The sequence below is a fragment of the Moschus berezovskii genome, chromosome 2, assembly GCF_049115385.1.
Source record: "Moschus berezovskii isolate FMDL1 chromosome 2, NW_MosBer_1.0, whole genome shotgun sequence".
Lineage (NCBI taxonomy): Eukaryota > Metazoa > Chordata > Mammalia > Artiodactyla > Moschidae > Moschus > Moschus berezovskii.
In genome coordinates, this window is record NC_142461.1 from 4505367 (window position 1) to 4520719 (window position 15353).

The 15353-nt window shown below is 37.1% G+C and overlaps 1 protein-coding gene across 7 annotated transcripts in view; it reads right to left on the minus strand.

Annotated features, from left to right (window-relative positions):
* The window catches only part of EIF4G3 (eukaryotic translation initiation factor 4 gamma 3), a 370046-nt gene that overhangs the window by 62241 nt on the left and 292452 nt on the right, over positions 1-15353 (minus strand). For all 7 annotated transcript variants that reach the window (XM_088843307.1, XM_088843294.1, XM_088843302.1 and 4 more), the window contains 3 exons: positions 14289-14408; positions 8202-8372; positions 105-302 (listed from right to left, as the gene is read on the minus strand). In XM_088843307.1, coding sequence (XP_088699433.1) covers positions 105-302; positions 8202-8372; positions 14289-14408 — 489 coding nt within the window. The remainder of the gene's footprint in view (positions 1-104; positions 303-8201; positions 8373-14288; positions 14409-15353) is intronic.

Here is a 15353-nt window from a genome sequence, read left to right on the forward strand (position 1 = left end):
TCTCCCCTTTACTCTGCCCCATTAACACTTCTGGGAAGAATATGTAGTGAGGGGAGAATATACCTCTTGCAGATTTCTGGTTTTACTCCTTCCTCTCTTCTTACCGTTACTAGACATCGACACATGTTTGCGTAAGCCACAGAGAAACTGGGTTCGTCAATAGCCTTCTCAAAGACCAGGTCAATGACTCCTTTCAGCCGCTCCTCTGTGTCAACAGTAAGTCCTGACACTTGCTTCATCAGTTGGTTGAACATCTGTGGTGTCAATTTATTTAAGATACTTCGAACTTTTCTAAAAAGTTCCTAGAAGAACCACAAAAAGGAAAAAAAGCATTATATTATCTGTGACAATATGATGCTTTCTATAAGGACTAACATTTTATTTGTAATTTATAAGTGCAATTTCCTAAATTATTAACAAAGATTGTGAATGAGTCACAGAAATAATTAAATTTTATAGCATATTAAAAATTTATACCACCTATTTTTTTTCACTACTGATGAGAATTCAAGGAACTAGGTATAGTCACACTCCACTGGTGGGACTATAATTTGGCACATTTCCAAGGGCAATTTGACAATGTGTACTAAAACTCTTAAACCAGCAATTTTACTTTCATAAACTTATTCACATTTAAGGATAGGTTAGAAAGGATTTTAGCCATCATAACTTCAATCAGTAACCCTTTAGAGCAAATAACTTAAATGTCCTAGAATAGAATTTCATCTACAAATGGTATAATATAAATTATCATATGAAACACTAGGCAGAAGTTACTATAATAATGTTATAGAAACCTTCATCAAATTAGAAATAGAAGTGAACTTTCTCAACGAGAAAAAGGCCATTGATAACGTTACTCAGTGGTGAAAGAATAAGTGTCTTCCCCCTAATAGTGAGAATAAGACAAAAACATCTATTCTTACCATTCCTATTCAAAATGTTACTGGAGGTCCTATTCAGCGGAATAATGAAAAGGAAAAGAACTACAACCCATACAGATCTAAAGGAAGAAATAAAATTCCCTTTTCACAAATGACTGTCTTCACAGAAGAATCGTAAGAAACCTATAACAATAGGACACTAAGTGTGTCCAGCAGGCTGGTAGAACACAAGTCAACACACAAAAATCAATCTTATTTTTATGTATTAGCAATAAACAGCCAGAAATTACATTTTTAAAAAGTATAATCTATAACAGTACCAAAACCATGAAGTACTTAGATAAGAATCTATCAAAATATCCGTAGGAGTTGTGTGATGAAATGTGTAAGTGGCTGATGAAAGAAATCGAGAAACACCAAAATAAAGAGAGATCTATATAATGTTCCTGTATTATAAAACTCATTATTGTTAAGTTGCCAGTTTTACCCAAAGAGATCTACAGATTTAACACAACCAAAATAAAAAATAAGGTGTTTTTTGGAGGAGGGAAGAGTAGAAATCAAGAAGCTGATTCTTCAGTTGAAATGGAAAAACAAAAACTAGAACAGCTTAACAATTTCAAAAAATAACAAAAATTGGAAGACATATAACCTAATTTCAACACTTTCTATATGAAGCTGCTATGCACAGATAGTGGTGCTGGCCAGAGAACAGACACATAAATCAGGACAACAGATGAGAAGTGAAGAAACAGATTCACACATACACGAAGAACTGATTTTCAACAAAGGTGCAAAGAAAATACAGTGGACAAAGGGTGATGATGCTGGAACAACTGGATATCCATAAGCCAAAAAAAAAAAGAAGAAAAATCTTGATTCATACCTTACATATAACACAAAAATTAACTAAAACAGGATCACAAACCAAAATGTAAAATCCAAAATTAGAAACTTCTAGAACAGAGCAGGATAAAAATGTTGTATTCTTATATGTACAGATTTTTAAAATGAGACAGCAAAAGCACAATGTGGGAATGAAAAAAATCGATAAATTGAGCATCATCAAAGTTAAAAACTTATACTTGGCAAAAGATACTACTAAGAAAATGAAAAAACAAACCACAGATTGGGGGAAAACTTAAAAAAAAAATACACATTTGACAAAGGATTTATATGCAGAATAATAATTAAAAAAAAAACAACCTTCTCAAAATTCAATAGGACAGCATACCAACCAACGAAACAGGCCAAAAGATATAAGGAAAACTGTGCTAAAAGATACACAAATGGCAAATAAGCACATGAAAAAATGTCCTTATTCAACACACTGGTCTTTTGGGAAATGCAAATTGAAACTACACTGAGATATGATTACACATCCATTAGGATGGTTAAAATTTACAGAACAGAAAATAATATGTGCTGGTGAAGACTGAACTATTGAAACTCTCATGCCTTGCCAGTAATCATCCTGGAAAACAGTTTGGTATACTCTAATAAAGTTAAACCTATGTTGATCCAATAGCTAGGAATTTACCCCAAAGAAACAAAAGCGCATTTGCTCACACAAGTCCTCTATGTGAATGTTAACAGTAATTTTATTCATAATTACTAAAACCTGGGAAGTGTTTATCTTGTGAATGGATCCAGTAATGAAAAATAACCTAATAATACATGCAATATTATGGATGAGTATCAAATATATTCACTGTGTAAAAGAAGCTTTACTCAGAATGATTCCATATTTATATGACATTCTGGAAAAGGCAACATCATGGGACTTCCCTGGTGAAGAATCCGCCTGCTAGAGTAGGAGGTGCAAGAGATCCTGGTTGGATCCCTTGAAGTAGGAAACGGCAACCTACTCCAGGATGCTTGCCTGGAAAATTCCATGGACAAAGGAGCCTGGCGGGCTATAGCTCATGGGGTCACAGAATCAGATGTGCCTGAGTGCACAAACGTGTGAGTACACAGACAGAGGGACAAACACACGACTGCCTGACAGAAGTGAGCATGGGCAGCAGACGATGAATACAGAGCAGAGCAAGATGATTTTCAGGGGGCTGACGGCAACGTTCCACACCTTGATTGTGGTGGCAGCAACACGACCACGTGTTTGGCAAAAATAACAGAACTGTAAACAAAGAGGGAAACCTAACTAAATGTAAATTACGCCTCAGTAAAAATACGAGGTTGTAAAAATCCATGAAACCATGATATAATAACTGAAAAACCTATAAAATGTTTTGATACCTATATAATTTAATCTGAACACAAGGATTTTTAGAAAGTGTACCAGTATATCAACAGTTTTCTCTAAACAGAAGACAGTAAATAAATCTATTTAAATTTTTAAAAATCATATTGTCAACTTTTAAAGCAATAAGTCTGCTTCACTTTTATAGAGAAGAAAAAATTTCAAGTTTATTAGGGATGAGGGAGTCATTGCACTTTTCCAAATTGCCGAATCAACTGAGACAGCACCATTTAGGTCTAAAACTCTAATTTGTGCTTTCCACAAAAACAAAATAAAAACAAAAATAAAACCCAGCCTTCAGATCTTCAAATAGATCAGAAAATACTAAGCGTAGAAAAACAGGAAAATAAAAAGGTCATTTATTGAAGTAATGTACGGGAACTGACTACAGTTAATAAGGCTGTTGCAAATATATTATGATACTGCTTATATGTGGAATCCAAAAAAAAAAAAAAAACAGTCCAAATGAACTTATTCAGAAAACAGAAACAAAGTCATAAATGTAGAAAACAAACATATGGTCACCAGAGGGAAAAGGGGGATAGGAATAAATTGAGAGATTGGGATTAACATATACACACTATCGCATATGTTTTTCCAGTAGTCTTGTATGCATGTGAGAGGTGGATGATAAAGGTTGAACACCAAATTGATGCTTTTGAACTGTGGTGCTGGAGAAGACTCTTGAGAGTCCCCTGGACAGCAAAGAGATCAAACCAGTCAATCCTAAAGGAAATCAATCCCGAATATTCATTGGAACAACTGATGCTGAAGCTGAAGCTCTAATGCTTTGGCCACCTGATGCGAAGAACTGACTCACTGGAAAAGACTCTGACGCTGGGAAAGACTAAAGTCAGGAGAAGAAGGGGACGACAGAGGACGAGATGTCAGATGGCATCACTGACTCAGTGGATTTGAGTTTGATCAAGCTATGGGAGAGGGCGAAGGACAGGGAAGGAAGCCTGGCATGCTGCACTCCACGAGGTCACAGAGAGTTGAGCAGCTGAGCAACCACAAACAGGGACCTCCTGTATGGCACAGGGAGCTCGACGCACTACTCTGCAATGACCAACACGGAACACATGTGGGTGTGTAACTGAGTCACGTTTGCTGAACACCTGAAACCAACACAAAGCAAATCAGCAAAACGCCAATAAAAATGAAAACACAGGGAAAATACTACTGCTCTACACATCTGAAAAGTTTTTACCACAAGAATAAAATTCCACATGATGATGGACATTAAGTAGGCTAACTGTGGTGATCATTTTGCAATATACATACAAATACTGAATGATTATGTTGTATACCTAAAAAGTAATATGTCAATTTATACCTTGAATTGAAAAAGGAAATCTCCAGTATCAAAAAACAAAACACTGACCAAAAGGCATTTATTCATTATAACTGAGTACCTACTTGATGTTCTGTAATTTCATTTAGGTACAAATAAAGCATAAGGCACAGTAATCAAAACCATCAAAATTCAGCTTCAAAGACAGGAAAGTTACAAGAGAAATGACAGAGCAAAGCACGAGGTTGATTAGAAGCCAGAGAAGTGAGGGTTGCAACGGGTTAGGGAAGAAACACCTTTGGAAGAAAATGACATGGGGCCAGATTATAAAGGGCAAAAAAAGCTGGCCACGTGAAAAAAGGGTGGCAGGGGGACAGAAGACATTTTAGGAAGGGAAATATTTTAGGAAGGATATGTTATTGAGGCTTTCCTACTGCAGAATTGGAAAACAGTAAGGAAAGATCAGAGAACTGGTGTGCCCTAGTGGGAAAGAAAATTATGGAGAAGGAGTCTAGACATGCCATTAATAATGGTTTCAAGGAAAAGATTAATTCTGACGGTATCCACTGGTGATCATTCATAATGTTGCTATAAATACAGAGGGTAGGAACAAACACCAGAGTGAAAGAGTTTTCTGGAAGTGGTGGCAACAATAAAACTATTGTTTTGAGAAGAGGACAGAAAAAGTAATAGGAGGAACAACTGGTCAACATGGGATATACCTGTGCAGAGGAAGAATGAGCACACAAAAAGAAGAGGGAACGAAGCAAAGATGCTCTGTACGAAGAAGAAAAGTGTCGAGAAAAGGGTTGTACTGGCCCTGAATAAGAGGTCTATCAATCCTGCACTGGATTTCCTTTATCTATTCATTGAAGAAAACGGAACTAATTAATGATGCCTCAAAGTCAATATAATTATTCTGCTTCTGAAATAACAACAAATAATGGGGAGAACTTAGTCAGAGTAGCCATCATTAAAAAGTCTCCGAAAACCAAGTGCTGGAAAGGGTGTGGAGAAAAGGGAGCTCTCCTATACTTCTGGTGGGGATGCAAACTGGTGCAACTACTATGCAAGACAGTATAAGGGTCCTTAAAAACTGACAACGGAGTTGTCCTATGACACAGCAATTCCACTTCTGGGCATATATCCAGACAAAACTATAGTTTGAAAAGAGACATGCATCTCAATGTTCACAGCAGCATTATTTACAAATGCCAAGACATGGAAACCACCTGAAAGGCCACAGACAGACGAATGGACGAAGATGTGACACACACATATACCATGTGTGCACACACACACACACACACATGAAATGAGATGCGCCTCAGTCATAAAAAGGATGAAATAATGCCATCTGCAGCAATACAGACGGATCTAGAGATTATCATACTAAGTAACACAGAAAAATGCAAATACCTATGATATCATTTATGTATGGAATCTAAAATATGATATCAGTTCAGTTCAGTTCAGTCGCTCAGTTGTGTCCGACTCTCTGCGACCCCATGAATCACAGCACGCCAGGCCTCCCTGTCCATCACCAACTCCCGGAGTTCACTCAAACTCACGTCCATCGAGTCGGTGATGCCATCCAGCCATCCCATTCTCTGTCGTCCCCGTCTCCTCCCGCCCCCAACCTTTCCCAGCATTAGAGTCTTTTCCAAGTGAGTCAACTCGTCGCATGAGGTGGCCAAAGTATTGCAGTTTCAGCTTTAGCATCAGTCCTTCCAATGAACACCCAGATTGATCTCTTTTAGAATGGACTGGTTGGATCTCCTTGCAGTCCAAGGGACTCTCAAGAGTCTTCCCCAGCACCACAGTTCAAAAGCATCAATTCTTCGGTGATCAGCTTTCTTCACAGTCCAACTCTCACATCCATACATGACCATGGGAAAAACCGTAGTCTTGACTAGATGGACCACTGTTGGCAAAGTAATGTCTCTGCTTTTTAATATGTTGTCTAGGTTGGTCATAACTTTCCTTCCAAGGAGTAAGCATCTTTTAATATCCTGGCTGCAATCAGCATCCGCAGTGATTTTGGAGCCCAAAAAAATAAAGTCTGACACTGTTTCCACTGTTTTACGGACTTATTTACAAACAGAAACAGACTCACAGATCTAGATACAAAAGGGGAGAGGGGGTGGGGAACAGATAAATAGTTTTGGAATAGCAAATACACAATACTATATATAAAACAAGCAACAAGGTTCTACTGTATGGCACAGGGAACTATAGTCAATATCCTGTAACAAAACACAACGGAAAATAATATGAAAAAATATATATATCTATATATACACATACACACACATATATATCTCTGAATCACTTTGCTGTATACTAGAAACTAACTCAACTTTAGTTGATTTAGAACTAGAAATTAGATTTAGTTTCTAAATCTACTATACTTCAATAAAAATTTTTTTAAACACAGGGAGAACTCTGTTACAGAATAGAGAGAGGTACAAGTTCACAACAAATGGACTACTCAGTAACCACAATAGCTGCGAGTACCTCTCAAAGCTTCAGTTTCTTCACATGAAAAAAATAGAAAACATGTATTCCTGCCGTCACAGGTGTTGTAAGAATCCAATGCAGTAAGGCACTAACACAAGTGCCTTAACCACTAAAAGGAGACATCTTCATCTTCAATGATAAATATCTAGCAGGAAATTTAAAACTTTTAGGTCCCTATTCATTAAGTACTTCTCAGAGGGAATGGAAGGAGGAATGCAGATTTTTTTTAAAGGTTGAGAAGTCTTCAGGAAAGATTAGGTACTTGATTCTAGTGAATCTGGAGCAGGATGTTCTTGGGACAAATGACTGGGGCAACTGCAAGAAAGATGAACAGGGGCAAGCAGCCGATTTGGGTCTGAAAACAGCTTGTGATGTGTCAGTTCGTCTTGGTCCTGACGGTGTGAATAGCTTTGCTGATAAGTTCATTGTTTAACAAGTATTTATTGAGTATCTACTATGTATGAGATTCTGTGCTGGTGCCCAATCAAAGTCAGGATTTGTAAGGCACATCTCTTTCCCTGGGACATTATCATACTAAATATGTAACTGGGCTCCAAGAACCACGTCAAGTGCAAGTGCTTTATATTGCTTCATTTAAACTTCACAGTGTTCCATAAGGCACATACTATTAGTATCTTAATTAGTGTCAAATTAGTTATCTTAATTAGAATCAAAAACATCCAAAGGATATAGTAGAGGTAACAGGGACAGGAACTGGCATTGTGTGTACAGCAAAAGATGAATAGACACTTTATATAAAGTGACACACAGAAAGAAATTTGTGCGGATTAAACAAATTCATTCAATTTGCCCTAAGGAGTTCTGAGGGAGCATATGCACAAAATGATGCAAAGAATTCAAGTTTATTACCAAGGACTGTAAATAAGATGTATTTCTAAATTCTAACTTATCAGAAATGAAGCAAAAAGCAAGATACTAACTAACCAGATTACCACAGGACAACGAATAAGAATCTAAAAACACATTTTTTAAGAAAAGAAAATATTGATCTAAGCGTGAATAACAGAATTCTATGACATGTGAGCCCTCGAAATAGTGTGTTTTGAAAATCACACAGAATGCAACTTCAAGAGAAAATAAGTTGCTGGCATTTATGATTGCTTTTAGAATTATGCCTATAGTAAGAAAAAAAATTAGAAAAAACCTTATATTAACAGGGCAAAAAGACAAAATACCACCATTATTATTCCAAAACAACATCGGCGTGTCCTTCGGTCCTCACCTGGGTTTTGATATTTTCAGGATCCTCAGCTTGGCTGTCTCGCTTCTGACTGGGCTTCCAGGCATTCTCCGCCTTCTTCAGATGCACGTCTTCTTTCACGGAGACCGTGATGATCTTCCTGGGTTCTCTTCTCTGGCCAGGTTGAGATCTCCGCGGTCCAACATTCAACAGCTAGGACAAGAGCATTCTTTATTACATCCACAAAGAGTACTTACAATCTACCGTCTCTGCTGTGCTGCTCGTTAGAACTGGCGGTCACAGGAAACACTTCTAGACGCAAAGATGGGTATCTGGCATTCACTGAGACATGATCTTTTTGTGTGTGTGTGTGGTGGGGGGTGTGTTACAATGTCATCACTGTAGCGTACACCACAACTACAATTTTTGACCCTGACGTCCTAAATGAGATATGTCTGATAAAGCTATCGCACCTAACAAAAGACTACCCTAAGTGAAATTGCTGCTGCTTTTTTTCTTTTTAACTTGTTATGTGACTTTGGACTAGTCACTTGAACAACTACAAAAATTCAGAGGCAGAGATCACCACAGTTATAAATCGGCTTCAAAAACTGTGTCTAAACTTTCAGTGTGCAATGCAAATACACCCTTACCATGAAAATTATCTACAGCACAGACACCCAGACTGACTGTGGACCTTAATAGACCCCTCTAAGTCTGCTGGGCCAGAAATAATAAAATAAGTCTTCCTTATGTCATTAATGAAATCCAACTAAATCACTCCCTGAAAAACGGCCTTTGTTAGCTCTTTGTTCCTCCCAGAGTCCCACTATGCTCATTCTATTAAAACCAATGTAGTTAGCATGTCCGGAGAAGGCAATGGCAAGCCACTCCAGTACTCTTGCCTAGAAAATTGCATGGACAGAAGAACCTGGTGGGCTGCAGTCCATGGGGTCGCTACTAGTCGGACATGACTGAGGGACTTCACTTTCACACATTGGAGAAGGAAATGGCAACCCACTCCAGTGTTCTTGCCTGGAGAATCCCAGGGACGGCAGAGCCTGGTCAGCTGCCGTCTATGGGGTCGCACAGAGTCGGACACGACTGAAGCGACGTAGCAGCAGCAGCAGCAGCAGTTAGCATGTCACTCTCGTCATCAAATCAGAAATGTTGCTGTAAGTTAAAAGTTTATTCTATGAATTAAAATGCTCCTAATAAATGCTACTCTAAATGTCTGGAAATACTTTTTCAAGATTAAATATCTGGAGTGATAGAGAGTTCTGCTTACGACCAATCCAAGATCTGGGATACTGACGGCCCTTACTTTTTCTGACAGGTCCTTCTCTGAATGATGAAGAAATATTACAATTAGGTTTCAAGAGGAAAAAAGGAGGAGAAAAAGAAATGTTTCACACAAGACATACAGACAAGAATCCTATCTCACTTAATGCTCCAATACTGCCCTTTAAGTAGAAACTAAAGCAATTATCCTCCAATAAAGAGAGTAAATAAAAGGTCATACTTCATACAGATGCAAAGCTGTATGATGATAAGCTTCAAAGCCTTTAAACATCACCCATCTCAGAATTAATTATTGTCTTACCCTTCCTTGACCACGTGCCCTAATTAGAAACAGCAGTATTAAGGATGTTTCAAGATCAAAACTTAGAATTTCTGGGCAATACACACCAATCAAATACGTCTAGCTAAGGACTCAGTACTATGATATAATGTTCGATAATTTTGTAATCTAACAAACGAAATGGAAAAAAAAACAAAACAAAACTGAAATCAATAAACCCCAAGGTACCACACACAGTATAACCAAGACAGAACTAAAGAAGAGCATCAGACTGGGAAAGTATCAACTGGAAAGGGCTACTAAACCAGACAGTACCACTATAAGATTTATTTCTTACGAAACCTTGATAGTTCAGGCAAAAGAACTGTTAAGAAAAGGCAGTAAATCATGTATTGTTTGGTTTTTATAATTCAAAATATATTCTACTGTTAATTCATGTCAGTTACTATCTTTCTTAAAGTTTGGATAAAATTCAAATAAACAGACCACAGATATTCAATTTAATCCATGCATCTGCACATAGAAACTTGTTAAAAACAATGATTTGTGAGTATAATAAAAGGTATTATGCCAAAATCATGTAAGAGCCATAGTATAATTTGTGGATATAATTTTAATTATGTTTGCATAAAGTTAGAAAATGTTCATTTCCAAAAAAGAAACTGCAAATACTAATGAACGTTTGAGATTTCTAAAAAGTAAATATGATTTGCAAAACAACTCTTTTATCTGTCCCAAGACAAATATAAGTGAATTTCAGACAAGCAGCAAAGAGATGTGAGAAATATTAAATAAGTAGATAACAACAGTGTTTCAAAGTAAAAAAAAGTTATGAAAAAATGACTTTTTTTTAAAGTCCCAGATTTAAAAATTGCAATTATAACCCATGTGCAACCTCCCAAGACAAATTTAAATATCTCTGGATAAAACTAAGATACTACTCACAAATATTTACCCAAGTATACTGAGTCCTCAACAGATTATTATTCTTATAAATGCTTAATATGCTTGATTATAATTAATCTCTAACATTCTTCTGTTTATGCTCAGAATGATTCACTGGAACATTAATGCCTGGAATGGCTACGGTGAAGTGGAAAAGAGAGGCAGATTAGAAGACAAAAGAACTGTGGTCTCTTGAATACAATTCTGCCACTTATGAGCAAAGTTATGAGCAAGTCTCAACTTTGCTGAACTTAAACCATCTCACATATTAAATGCTTATTATACCTATATAAGTTATTACTAGGATTATGGGATATATAGTAGTAAGGCATCCCAAAAGACCTTAAAAACTAAGTATAATATCAGGTTGTACAATATCATCATGAATACCAAAGAAAAAAAAGAAATTTTAGAAAAAGTGATAGGCAGATTGGTATCCGTTCCGTTCTGTTCTGTCGCTCAGTCGTGTCCGACTCTTTGCGACCCCGTGGACTGTAGCCTACCAGGCTTCTCCGTCCATGGGATTCTCCAGGCAAGAATACTGGAGTGGGTTACCATTTCCTTCTCCAGGGGATCTTCCCGACAAAACCTTTAAAAACCCTGTATCCTTTTTGTGTGTGAAAAACTTGATATAAATTGTCAGATTTACAGTATCATTCAAAAGTTGTACCATAGGTAATGAATGACTTTATTTACTAAATACAGATAAAATTCTAGGATCCTGTGCTGAGAGTTATGGAACATATAAAAAGAAATAAAGCCTGGATTCCCTGCTTGAAAGACAAACAATTCTGACTGATGGTGAGAAAATGAACTTCAAGGTATATGTGTGCAGGGTCCACATTTCTTAAACGTATTACATAAGAAACTACAGATCTCTGTTGTAGAATCGAATATATATTGCTCCTATCTCACTCAGAGACTAAAACCTCAAACTTTTCTGCTTACTTGGATAACCAAAGAAAATAGGACCAATATGCACTGTAGCACTTTTTTGTTTTTTTAAGAGATATAACCAACAGTCCCTTTAAGAGAGAAAAGGAGGATGCGTGCTCAGGAAACCTCTGTATGTAGGATTTTAATCACAGTTCAGTGAATCTCAAATTTGGTTAAAATGAACTCGAATGGCAAGTTACTAGTCTAGGTCTGCAGCCCCTTTCTCAATACATTTCTTTTGAGGCACATTCTGTGATATCTGCAAACAGATCATTGTTAAAATTAACACCACAATAGCCAAGTAACTTGACTTTTAAAAAACTACACCGATGATACTGCCTGAGTGCTTTCATCAAAAGATGAACTTCTATGGTTAAAAATTATATATAACTGTGTATGACACTAATATAACTGCTACACATTAAAAATATTTTATAACAAGTCTGTTGCAGGAAAGTTTATACCAGGAGTCACAGCAACTACAGCTGGACTAAGAAGCGTACCTAGTAGATCTTAACAATTTTGGATGGTAATTTTTATAAGCCAATTTGGAAGTTGTATGGAGCCAAAAACTATGAAGAGTAGGGCTGCATTTTTTTTCCCCAAGCAGCATTATTGATTGTTCCTTTATATGTTATATATATTCTTTAAAATTCCCATCTTTATCTTCACCAATATACCAAGTAAGCTGGACAAATTAAATGGAGAATATTTGTTAGCTATGGGAACTGCTGGAAGAATAATTACTTATATTAAGGCTCAACGTATCAGTATTACTCTGATTGATCACAATTCCATTTAAAAAACAGCATGTGGAGCACTGACAGAGCTATGAAAAGAAAGTGAGTTAAGTGATTAATTTTGGAGACTCTACAAATTATTGATAATGGTTCCTCTCCTGTCACATTACTTCACACTAAATAATCATTTACCTGACATACGTAGGCAAATTACTGGGCAAATATACACCGGGACAGTTACTTTAAAAACTCATTCTCTAGTTTCAGTATTTTGAGTGAGATATAGCTATGCTTAATTCATAATACCTCCTTTAAACTATACCTAATTATCAGACAATAGCAAGCTGATAATGAAAACTGACATTATACACTGGAAGAGGAGATGCAACAATTCATATTTTCTGTGAGTGACATATGAACAAAACTGAGCAACATGATAACCACAGATATTAACCAGAGAATAATCAAAATGGCATCAACATTATTTCAAATGTTTGGCAAAACAAAGATATAAACTGAAACGAAAACGAAAACAAAGATTAACAAATATAAATTTAACCCACCAATGAAGGGAAATAATACTGAAAAACAGGTATAAAATAGTTTCTAGAAAGCTGCTTTCTAAGACCTTCTGGTGAGGAAATTCCAACTTTAGAAAAAAGTTTTAATTTGGTATTTAGAGAAATTAGATAAATTTAAATTTCAAACCCAAGGAAGAATAGAATATTATACACACAGGTGTCTTTAAGAAGGTGATGCTCAATAAAAAGTATGCTTCAAATTAAAATTTTCTCTAGGTTTTATAAAGCCTCCGACACAGTGCAGACATTCCAGTGTTTTCAATCAGTGTTTGGTTAGACAAATAATTCAAGTATCTACAAAGTGTGATTTGTCATCAGAAGGTGTAGTCTTATTTCAGAGCAAGTTTCAGATGTTGCCATTCCCAAAATTAAAAGGTGATGGGGAAATAAAAAGTGCCACCTTCCTATAAACATATTTTTATAAACATAAAGTAGTATAAACAGGGTGATCCACAAATGTACATCAAACCCTGAGCTCCTTCAGAACTTTAGATTAAGTTCTCTCTATATCATTCCAAGTTGGGGAAAAAAGAGGTATTCACATCACTGGCAACTTCACCCCAATGTTTTCTACAAGTCTCCAAAGCATGGAGTAGGCAGAGCCTGTCAAATTCTGCTCAGTGCAGTGCCCAGCATAACTCCAAGGGTGATGCCACTTCCACCGCTGAAGAGCCTGCCGCTGGGAATGTAAAGGCAATTTGCAGTTTACCAATACCGCAGTCTTTTGTATATATCATGTTTTCCTATTTTGACTTCACGACTCACAGTAAGTAAGAGCAAAACAGGAAATGTAACACCAGAAACTACTGTTTGTTTTTTTTTTAAATAAGGATTAAGTGCACCCCTAGAGGCAGGCTCTTCAGGGGTGGGTGAGACATCGCCAGTGGCGTGGAAGCTGGGGCTTTGCTCTGTTCCAGAATTGGCAATCCATGCCTGCTCTGCACTTTGCAAATCTGTAGAAACAAAGACAAAGGGAGGACCATTAGCTGAATGTCATCAGACATCTCTAGTACATCAGGACACCTCACGACAAAACAGGGATCCTATACAAGGTCGGTTCTATTTTGAACCCACGTGCAGGTCTTTTCAACTGAAAAAATATGGGGGAAAAAAAATTCAAGACCAAATTAATGCAGACCAGCTTCTTTCAAGTAAAAACTTGAAACTCAAGTGTATTCTTTATTTGTTTGAATATCAGTATGGAAAGGATAGTCTTCGCCTCTTCTACTTCCTCTTCTTGGTTAGAAGAATCAAAGAATAAAAGTCGCTCTCCTGCCATTAGACAAGATGTCATGAAGTCTATGACAGTTTCTAACTAATTGGGTTGTAGGGAACTTGCACTTACAGGTACACCTCTTCCACCAGGGGCTTGCCTTCCAAAATCTGCAAAGGCTGGAGTAAAGTCTGGTCCTCGAGGCAAAATCCGAGGATCCAGAGTTCGCATTGGCAATTTTGGTTGATTGATCTGCAAAAAGAAGCAAAGAAAAGCTTAACACGAGTTTCAGAGCATTGAGTGCCACAAAGACAAAAACTCAGACTAAAAGTTATGTCAGCTGACAAGATAGAGCTGGCTTTCTGAGCCAGTGGAAGTCCAATCGGAATCATGATAAGAGTTTCCTGGGCTAGCTGTAGAGCCCTTGGGTCAACAGTGGTTTTCTGGTTGTCTTGGAATGATCAGGTCTAAAATTCCAGGCTTACTTGACACTTTAGGGCCAGCAGAATGGCACAAGACAAGCTATTTTGAGAACTTATGAACTACAGCCAAATTTTGTAATCATTTTCCAGGATAATTAAAAGCACCTGCCTATAATAAATCTGATATAGTTTGTTTTGGTTTTGATGCTACTAACTTACGGTTAGTAAAGAATGTATTTTGAGTGGACAACAAATCTTAAAAGGAGACAAGTTTCATGTAGGATGACTTTATTTTTGGGTTGTGCCACAGGGCTTGCGGGATCTTAGTTCCCCAACCAGGGATTGGAACTGGACCCCAAAATTAAAGTGCCAAGTCCTAACCACTGGACTGCCAGTGAATTCTCTATGATGATCCATTTAAAAGTCTCATTTTGTCTGCTTTGTTAATCGGAGGTATCTGGCTTTGTACAAGCATGTAACGTGACTACAGACTCAGCAAAGCTAAGTAGCTTAGTGAGAAATCAACTCATCATTGGCCAAAGTCAAACAGATAAGGCAGGCAGCCAGGAAAAAACATTTTCCAAGAGGACAGTCTCATTCAGTGGGCTTAACAAAGCCTGTCCTCTGAATACTGAAGCAGTCTCAAATTAGTACCACCAGTCATTCAATTGTCTTCCCATAAACACCTAAGAAAGAAGACTTAGCAAGAGAAGGAAGAAGATCTGTTGCCCTAAGAGAATAAATGCTACAAATAAGGTCTGGATAAGGAGAAGGG